Source organism: Nyctereutes procyonoides, unplaced genomic scaffold (genome assembly GCF_905146905.1).
Source record: "Nyctereutes procyonoides isolate TBG_1078 unplaced genomic scaffold, NYPRO_anot_genome, whole genome shotgun sequence".
Lineage (NCBI taxonomy): Eukaryota > Metazoa > Chordata > Mammalia > Carnivora > Canidae > Nyctereutes > Nyctereutes procyonoides.
This window is the reverse complement of record NW_026575146.1, coordinates 48,574,018-48,584,327: the sequence shown is the minus strand read 5'-3', so window position 1 is coordinate 48,584,327 and position 10,310 is coordinate 48,574,018. Positions and strand designations below refer to the sequence as shown.

Genomic DNA, 10,310 nt, shown 5'->3' with positions numbered 1-10,310 from the left:
GTCATGAAGACTGAAGAACCCTGTTCTGAAAAAGGAGTTAGGGAAGAGAACTCAGACTACTCATACTCCTCTGGCTCTTACGACTAAAATATAATGGGGACCCTCACCTCCAGAAAGTAGGCTTTTGAGAACTGACACTCCATGAATAGAATGCTTTCTAGGAGCCCTGGGTGGCTCAGCTGGTTAAGCATCTGACTCTTGATTTCAGCTCAGGTCTTGATCAAGGTCGTGGGATCAAGCCCTGGATCAAGTCCAGGATCAGTGTGGGAGTCGGCCTGAGATTTTCTTTTTGCCCCTCCCCCAGCCTGTGCTCTCTAAATAAGTAAATAAATAAATAAAATATTAAAAAAACAAAAACAATGCTCTCCAAATAAACTTGTGCTGCAGGCATAAACAGGGACTTGTCAAAGCAAGGCCCTTGGCTGTAGAACTACCACTGCATGTCAGGTTCTCCCTCCAGCTGCCACCTACAACTCGCCATTCAAGCCACTTGTCATCATCAAGTGACAGCCAACAAATGAGGAACCTATGTACAGACAAGGCAAAAGATTCAAACTGACACAGGGAAAGAAACATCACTTACATAAGATTTATTTCAAGGCCTGAAATCAGGTTAATCAAAAATGGTACTACTATAATTTCTTATATTACATACTTAATATAAAACTTTGAGAAGTGTAGACACTATTAACCAACTCTTAAACCTCACAATATACAATTTTCAAATTGTAAGGTGACAATATCAAAGACTTCACACACTTAATGAGGACATAATTAGCAGCAGGCTATGCAAACAAATACAAATCTGTTTTTACACTTTCCTTGACTGTTTTTATCTTTGCTTTATAAAGCCACTAATAATTGAGGCTTCTTTCAAGTATAGGATCTCTAACATTAAATTACATTTTCTAAGTTTTATAAAAGAAAGACACATACATTGTTTGCCATAAATTCATATACCAAAAAGTAAAACACAATCCAACTAAATTTATCCATGCTTCCCCTTTCTCCAGATGTTTTAGGTGTTTTTCTAAATACTTTGTATTTTTGTTAAAATCCTTTATATATGCAGATTTGGGAAAATGATTTGTAATAAGTTACCTTTAAAATTACCTTCTCTATACTTCTGCTCCTTTTCCCCCACACCAAATCTGGTGCTTAAGTGAACAATAATGCAATATATTCTTTCAGGGGGCTCAAACAATCTGTAATCTTAATTTCTTAAATATCTAAAGATTTCAACTTTCCGCCAATATAAATAAGAGTCTCAAGTAGCCAAAAATTACTTCTTAGGAGGAAAAAAAAATGCATAGTATGAGGATTATTTAACTAAAACTTTATTACTTATGCCTTTCCCCCAAGCTATAAGCACTGTTTAGCATTAAATTACATTGTGCGTACACAGCTACAACAGTTTACACTTGCTCAGGAATATATAATTACATTAAAAATAAATAACTTTCATAATTTAATTGGCTCTTAAATGGGCTCCCTAGAGGGAAAACAAATGTTTCATGTTAAGAAGCTGGTATATACACATGAACTGCTGTGTGTTCAACTTGAGGAAACCTAAAGATGAAGTTTTGGTGATATTTTTCCTAAAATGCAATATGGATATGCACTTAATCACTTTATATAGTGAAGGGATGGAATGATAGATATAGATGCAATCTTTTGTCTAAGTGAACAATTGTAAATGAGAAAGAAAAAAAGCTGACATGGACAACGGTTTCAAGGAAAAAAGAACCAAAGTCAAGAGTAATGTTGAACATCTACTCTTAAAAAGAGAAGTGTTATCCAATACAAAAATGAGACCTAGAAATTAGAAAAACACTCATTTCACTACTTCAGGAGGTAAACAAAAAATGACAAAGGAGTCTAGACCAATTAGAACTGAGACACCTGTAAAAAAAAAAGAAAAAGAAAAAGAAAAAACACAGTGCAATGATTTGACTTCAAAGAAAATGACAAACTATGAAATTTCATACGAAAAACTTCACACATCTACTTTTGTGATAATATACTAATGCACAAAATATCAAAAATATAAAGTCTAGATTTTCCCCCTTAGGTTTATAATCAACTCTCAAAACTTCGTTGAATATATTTACTTTTATATGCCTCCTCCATTCAGCATGACACACTATACAAGTACATACATGCTACGATGTACCATGAGAATTATTAGTTCTCATCTCAAATCTAGTGAACTACCTTTTTACCCATACTTATATACATTTCATTTCCATTATAAGACACTTAAGACCTTTCTAGTGGTACATCCTAATCAACATATTACATAAAAAAGAATCTTGATTTTTAAAATGAATCACTTAGTACTATATAGCATGATGAGTTTAATTTGAATGGTTGAAGTATAATGTGATAGATATTATACTGTTTAAACTAATTTGCAGCTGTAGGAAAATGTTTGATTTTCAAAATTTAACTGAGGAGTTATGAGCAGTAAAATACTAGAAAACAGTGAATGAATAAATAAGAATGATCTGTCTTTATCAGTGGCCGTTCAATATTTTGTTTTTGGGAACCTGGAAGAAATTGTCTTCTTTGAATTTCAAATGTTCTGGCAAATCTAGTCGTTTCTTAGCTTCCTCAATATCACCTTGAATTGCTGAAATAAGGGACTCTGCAGAGAGAACAGAGCAGGTACATGATGAAAAGCCACTGCTATACACTTACTATTCCTTTGTTCGGACTCTCCTAAAAATCCAATGGCTGGCAACATCTCTAGCACAGGGCAAATCCCCAATAAAATCTGTTCCATCTCTTCTTCCAGACTGCAGTAAAAGTCAATGGTACACTTAAGATGTCCCTAATCTCACAATTTCTTAGAGAAAGACATTAGCACAAAGGTACATCACAAATAACAAATGAAGAAATACTCACAATCAAGCCTCTTTGGTACTCACATTTATCAAGTAAACCCTACAGTAGAATTAAAACCACCACACTATACTAACATACTTGATACCATTAGTTTCAAGTATTGATTTAGTTTCTTACACTTCAAGCATTGCAAAGCATCCATTATTCACCTGGGCATTCATTCTCGCTTATTCCTTAATATATGAAAAGGAAATAGAGATTTCACTAACTTCACACTGTTGGGAGGGAGAGAAGCAGCCAACCTGCTGGGTTTGAACCTAGGCTCCATCACAAACTGGGCAAATTACTTAACCCCTCTCTGCCAATTTCCTCATCTGTGAAATAGAATAATTCCTCATACGTTTCGGTGGGGGTGAAAGGACTTCACGCACGTAAGGCACCTAAAACAGTGCTTGGCACATAGTAAATGCTCAACTATTCTCTCTCCTGCCATGTTGTTACTAGGAGAAGCAGCAGAAGTAGCTGAAGTAATACTTAAGGAAGACCTAAACAGAACTTACCTAAAGAATCAAAGTTCTTTTCTGGTCTGAGGTAGCCAACAATGGCTACATTGAGGATTTCCCCATAAAAGTCTTCTTTGAACGTATGTATGATATGGGTTTCCTAGAATTAAGAAATGTTAAAAAAGATTTCCATCAGATTACAAAATACCTGAAATTTGAAATATATCTCCATATTTATGGCAGGGCCAATTTAAATAAAACAATCAACCCTTACTAAATTTAAAAGACCGGTGAAAATCTAAGTACAGTTTTTCCTTAATTCTTTCATGAGTCCTGCTCCTGCCCGATCTTATGTAAACATTTAACTGAGTAAAGCAGATGTTATGCCACAAATCTGGTATGATTTGCCATTTATTAAAAGCAAAAACAAAAAAACTAGCATGCAGGGGCACCTGGCTGGCTCAGTCAGTGGAGCATGAATCTTAATCTCAGGGTTGTGAGTTCAAGGACCACACTGGGTGCAGAGATTACTTAAAGATAAAATACTTAAACGAACATGCAGAATAAGTCTCATCAAGGCCAAAAAAAAAAAAAAAAAAAAGCCAAAAAACACCTGAGTCAAGACACCACCAAGTAAGGAGTAAAACATTAAGAGACGTTCCTATTGAAAGAGCCATTTCTTTTTTTTTAAAGATTTTATTTATTTATTCATGAGAGACACACACAGAGAGAGAGAGAGAGAGGCAGAGACACAGGCAGAGGGAGAAGCAGGCTCCATGCAGGGAGCCCAACGTGGGATTCGATCCCGGGACTCCAGGATCACACCCTGGACCAAAGGCAGGTGCTAGGGATCCCTGGGTGGCGCAGCAGTTTGGCGCCTGCCTTTGGCCCAGGGCACGATCCTGGAGACCCGGGATCAAATCCCACGTCGGGCTCCCGGTGCATGGAGCCTGCTTCTCCCTCTGCCTATGTCTCTGCCTCTCTCTCTCTCTCTCTATCATAAATAAATAAAAATTAAAAAAAAAAAGGCAGGCGCTAAACCACTGGGCCACCCAGGGATCCCTGAAAGAACCATTTCTAAGGTTAACCAGGATCCATATGTCTCTGACACACACCACATTATAGAAACCTCTGAGAGTCAGGCAGAGCTGAAGACTGAATGGGGGCACAAGAGCCAATGTAGGATCCTGACCAAGGAACAAGGCTGACAAATGAGTACAGGACATGTTGAAGCAAATTGGTGGAGGAGGTAGAAGATGTTCTGCAATCAGAATATTAGTAGATTCTCATACAGAAACCTAAGTCCACAAACAAGAAAGCCAATTAAGAGAACAAAGACAGAAGACAGTTGAGACTGGACCGGGATGGTGGCACTGGAGATTAACAAGTTTGAACAATCCAGAAACTTGAAACTTTTGTGGATGATTTAAGAAAATCTAAGATGAAGTGATATTTAAAACTGATTATAAAACATTACCGAGAAAAATGGTAAAGAGGTCTACTGTCCCTAAATTGATCTATATATTCCAAGCCACCCTTGTCAAAATCCTACCTTTTTTTTAAACAATGGAAACTGTCAAGTGATTCTAAAATCCATAATGTGGAAGGTTGAAATTATCCCCTCAAAATCTTGAAAATAAAAGTAGAGCACTTACACAGATACCAAGATCTACTATAAAAGCTATGAAAATAAAGACAATGGCCCAAAGACAGACTAGGAGACCAAATCTGTATGAGCACACTTTGGACTCTCACACATAGAAAGTCATAGGATTTATGACCAAGATGACAATACAGTGCTGTCATGAAAGAATAATATTTCAATAAATGGGCTAAGCCCATAACCATGTGGGAAAAAATTAATTTTGACCTCTACACCTTGCACCATACTCAAAAATCAATTTGATGAGGAAAGTTTATTGACAGTTAAGTTTTTAGGAGAAAACAAAGATGAGTATCTTTATGAGTAGACAAAGATTTCTTAAATAGGCTATAAAAGGCACTAACCATAAAAGAGAAATGATGGATTAGATATATTGGCATTACGAACTTCTGTTCTTCGAAAGACACAAATAAAATTTCCATTTAAAATAAAAAAACAAAACAAAACTGGGGCACCTGGGTGGCTCAGTAGTTGGGCGTCTGCCTTTGGCTCAAGTTGTGATCCCAGGGTCCTGGGATCGAGTCCCACCCACATCAGGCTCCCCACAGGGAGCCTGCTTCTCCCTCTGCCTCTCTCTCTCTGTGTCTCTCATGAAGAAATAAAATCTTACGAAAGAAAAAAAAAAAAAGGCAACACAGCAGGTGACAATACTTGCGCAATACATATTCCAACAGAAGAATGGGATCTAGAACATATTAAGAACTTCTTTTAAATTAATTAAGACACCCAATCCAATGTTTTTTTAAAGGGGGGAAAACACCTAACCAGGCAACCAGGCACATCATAATTGGCAAGAAAAGGAGAAAGAAAACCTGAAAAGTATGAACCTCCTACCAATGAAAAATTGAGATTCTTCTAGCTCTGGAAGGACTTCCAAGGCATTCCTTCACTGGTTTACAACAGTAACAGTCCTGTTATCTGAAATTTGTCATGGAATGGCCTTCCCTCCTCTTCAATTCCTTCCTCCCCATCTACAGAAAACTATTTTGTGTTTTCATTAGTTCTTTTCCTTGTCTACTCCTAATAATCGTACATCCTTAATACTCAAACATAAGAAATACTGAGCAGTGTTAAGCAATTCTTGGCCATTTCTAGTGTTGTACCAGCACTCAGCCCTATGGTCTTCCAACTGTGACACACTTCTATAATTCTTCAAAGACAAAATTTAGATCGACTCTGTTTTTGTCACACTTGGCCTGACCAAGATCCAGCTCCATTTAGCAGATTAGGCTCTAAAGTGGTATGGGTACTGTGAAATGAGCAGAAGGGTACACCCTCAAAGTAGTTTGGGGGTAAAAAAAAAAAAGAAAAACAGCACTTCACAATTTTATCAGAAAGCACCATCTGTGTAGTAAGGAGTTCTATCTTAGCAGGGTACACAAGTAATTAAAGGGTGAATGTTTTATATTAACTGGAGCAAGCTCAATTTTATCAAACATGCTGTTAAGTAACTCACTTTAAGGGAGGCACAGAGGGAGAGTGAGAGGGAGAGAATCAAGTAGGCTCCGTGTCCAGCAGAGCTAAGGGGCTCGATCACACTCTGAGCCAAAATCAAGTCTGGATGGTTAACTAAGCCACTCAGGCACCCCAAGTAATTCACTTTTATCTCCCAGAAGAGATATAACACATGGACAGCTATAAAAATATTCCAATTTTGGCTTAAAACTCCACTTTTTATTTATTTTCTACATGATTTAAAAGCAAAACATAAAAATCATTACTGTTATGTTATTGGGCACACAATGTATAAAGATGTAGTTTGTGAGTTTTTATGTACTATTAAAATTGTCAAAAATTCATATTTGATTTTATAACTGTAGGATGTTAAAAACACTCCTCACAGTAACCACACACACACACACAAATCAATAGAAAGTACACAAAAGGAAATAAGAGAATCAAAATAGGTCACTACAAAAAAAAAAAAAAAAATTAAAAAGGCGGGCAGCCCGGGTGGCTCAGGGGTTTTAGCACTGCCTTTGGCCCAGGGCGTGATCCTGGAGTCCCAGGATCGAGTCCCACGTCAGGCTCCCTGCATGGAGCCTGCTTCTCTCTCTGCCTGTGTCTCTGCCCCCCTCTCTCTCTCTCTCTCATGAATAAATAAATAAAATCTTTAAAAAAAATTAAAAAGGCAATGATGGAAGAAATAACAGACAAAAAAAGCTGTAAGGCACATAGAAAACAGCAAAATGGCAGAAGTCCCTCCTTGTCATTAGCTTAAATGTAAATAGACTGAATTCTCCAATGAAAAGGCAGAAATTAACAGAATGATCAACAAACACAATCCCATTATAATGGGATAATCCCACAATCTCTTTTACAAGAGACTCACCTTACTTTGTAAAATTCACTTTAGATCCAAAGACACAAATAGAATGAAAGTGAAAGGATTAAAAGTTAATCCAGCCAAAGAGTAACTCAACACTTCACTTGAAAAAGCCTTCAAGAAAACCGCCAAAAATTCTAGTGATTTGGACTAAGTTTTGAGCCACCACTGATGAATTCTACATGCATCTAATACTGAATATTACCTTAAGTTATTAACCCATTTGCAGTGACTGAGCTTAACAGAATTCTTACCATAGACTTTTTTGTATTCTTGTAGTATGGGTTCCATCCTATGCTCACCACCATCTTATGAACATCTCCACTTCCAACACTGGCCCAACCATAATAAATGCCAGTGGATACATCAGCTGGAAGATTATCAACTACTTGTTCTGGAAAATTAGCTAAACAACAGAAATAAATATTCTGAGTGTTAACAGTTTCATAGCAAATGTTTATAAAAATCGCATGCAAGGCCAGTGTAAATCATTATATTCATAAGTTTCCTGGAACCCTGCCTGCCTATCAATCCCACCACTCTATATAGTCTGGCTTGGATATCCCCCCCCCCCCTTCATGCAGATAGCTTAAGAACAATTAAGCTTACAAAGCCCTCCAAAAAAAAAACAAAAAACAAAAAAACACGTAAACACACTCTTGAGGTAGATGAAAACAGGTGCGGGAACAGCTGAGGATGTTTTAGACCTGGCCTTTCTTAAGGAGATTCAGAATCTCCTGATTCTTATTTTCAAAGTAGATGTGGCTCAAAGACCGGGGGCAACCCTGGTGTGTACTTTTAAGGATGAATCATACAGTCAGGTCCTGACCACCGAAACTAAAGTAGATGGAACAAAAAGGATACCCGATTCTCAGCCAATTGCTAACAAGGCACTTAAAGAGAACAAAAAACCCTTACAGTTGGCTTGGAAATTTAACCAATCTGGTTCACATTACGTTTCCTGATGGGGGTGACCCGTGCCACGCCTGGCAGCTCTAGCTGCGCTGCAGAGGGAGGCGGGAGAGGGGGACCCCCAAACTCGGCTCGGCTTTCCGTCCTCACCACCCCTCAAGCCCGGTCCCCGCCGAGCACCGAGCCGCGGGTAAGGACGAGCTTCCTCCATCCGACCAAAGGTCCTCCGCCTCGTCCGAGCAGGAAGCCCGCGGAGGGGAGGGGTCACCTCTGCCCGCGGCCCCAAGTCCCCGGGCTGACGTCCCCGCTCTCACCTGACCCAACCCCGGAAGCCGGGGCGGGGGGGGGGTGCCCAGAGAGGGGAGGGGTGCCCGGCGAGGGGGGGTACCCGGGGAGGGGGTGTGCCCGGGGAGAGGGAGGGGTGCCCGACGAGGGGGGGTGCCCGGGAGGGGAGGGGTGCCGCGAGGGGGTACCCGGGAGGGGTGCCCGGAGGGGGGGTGCCCAGGGGAGGGGAGGGGTGCCCGGCGAGGGGGGGTACCCGGGAGGGGGTGTGCCCGGGGAGGGGAGGGGTGCCCGACGAGGGGGGTGCCCGGGGAGGGGGAGGGGTGCCCGACGAGGGGGGGGTGCCCAGGGAGGGGAGGGGTGCCCCGCGAGGGGGGGTACCCGGGGAGGGGGTGTGCCCGGGGAGAGGGAGGGGTGCCCGACGAGGGGGGTGCCCGGGGAGAGGGAGGGGTGCCCGACGAGGGGGGGTGCCCAGGGAGGGGAGGGGTGCCCGGCGAGGGGGGGTACCCGGGGAGGGGGTGTGCCCGGGGGAGAGGGGAGGGGTGCCCGACGAGGGGGGGTGCCCAGGGAGGGGAGGGGTGCCCGGCGAGGGGGGGTACCCGGGGAGGGGGTGTGCCCGGGGAGAGGGAGGGGTGCCCGACGAGGGGGGGGTGCCCAGGGAGGGGAGGGGTGCCCGGCGAGGGGGGGTACCCGGGGAGGGGGGTGTGCCCGGGGAGAGGGAGGGGTGCCCGACGAGGGGGGTGCCCGGGGAGGGAGGGGCCCGAGGGGGTGCCCGGACGAGGGGGGGTGCCCGAGGGAGGGGAGGGGTGCCCGGCGAGGGGAGGGGTGCCCGCGAGGGGGGTACCCGGGGAGGGGGTGTGCCCGGGGAGAGGGAGGGGTGCCCGACGAGGGGGGTGCCCGGGGAGAGGGAGGGGTGCCCGACGAGGGGGGGTGCCCAGGGAGGGGAGGGGTGCCCCGCGAGGGGGGGTACCCGGGGAGGGGGTGTGCCCGGGGAGAGGGAGGGGTGCCCGACGAGGGGGGTGCCCGGGGAGGGGAGGCGGTGCCCGGCGAGGGGGGGTGCCCAGGGAGGGGGGTGCCCGACGAGGGGGGGTGCCCGGGGACCACCAAACAACTCCATTAAGTGTTTGCAGAAAGAACGAATGAAGAGCCCAGTGTGCCCGGGGCGGAGGGGGTTCCCGGGGAGTGGGGGTGCCCGGGGCGGGGAGGGGAGCCCCGCGACCTCCCGCGCTCACCTGTGGGGATGCCCAGCTGCTTGGAGCCGCGGCCGAAGCCCCGCACCACCTGGCCGCGGCAGAAGTACGGCAGGTGCCTCATGACGCCGTGCGCTTGCGGCGCGGGCTGCGACCCGGCCCGCGGGTCCGGCGAAGCCGCCGTCGAAGCGGTGCGGGGCTCCCCGGCCGGCGGGGCAACGCGAGCGGGAGCTCGGCCCGGGCGCAGACCCCCCACGACAGCCGGCAGGGAGGGCGGGCGCGCAAGGGGCCGGCGGCGCGGACAACACGCCGCAGGGAGGCCCTCACGCCGCCGACCCGCAGAAGCCGCCAAGCGCCCAGAAGCCCGCGCCTCCGCCGCGGGAAGGGCGGCGAGGGGCGGATATAAGGGCGGGCGCGGGGGGGAGCACCGCGGGGTCAGCGTGGGAGGGCCCGGGCCCGCCCAGCGCCGCAGGCCTGCGCACACTTCCTCGGCCGGACGCCTCGCCTCGCAGCCGGCTCGGCCTCCGTAGCCCCGCCCCCGGCCGCGGCCCCGCCCCCGGCCGCGGCCCCGCCCCCGGCCCCGGCCC

The 10,310-nt window shown here is 45.4% G+C and overlaps 1 protein-coding gene across 1 annotated transcript; it reads right to left on the bottom strand.

Annotated features, from left to right (window-relative positions):
• Positions 1-575: 575 nt before the first annotated feature.
• Positions 576-10,207, bottom strand: RFK (riboflavin kinase). The gene is made up of 4 exons (XM_055311703.1): positions 9,766-10,207; positions 7,594-7,745; positions 3,408-3,510; positions 576-2,647 (listed from the first exon to the last, which is right to left on the bottom strand). The coding sequence occupies exons 1-4, from the start codon at positions 9,845-9,847 to the stop codon at positions 2,517-2,519; spliced, it is 468 nt and encodes a 155-aa protein (XP_055167678.1). The 5' UTR covers positions 9,848-10,207; the 3' UTR covers positions 576-2,516.
• Between the last annotated feature and the right edge of the window lie 103 nt (positions 10,208-10,310).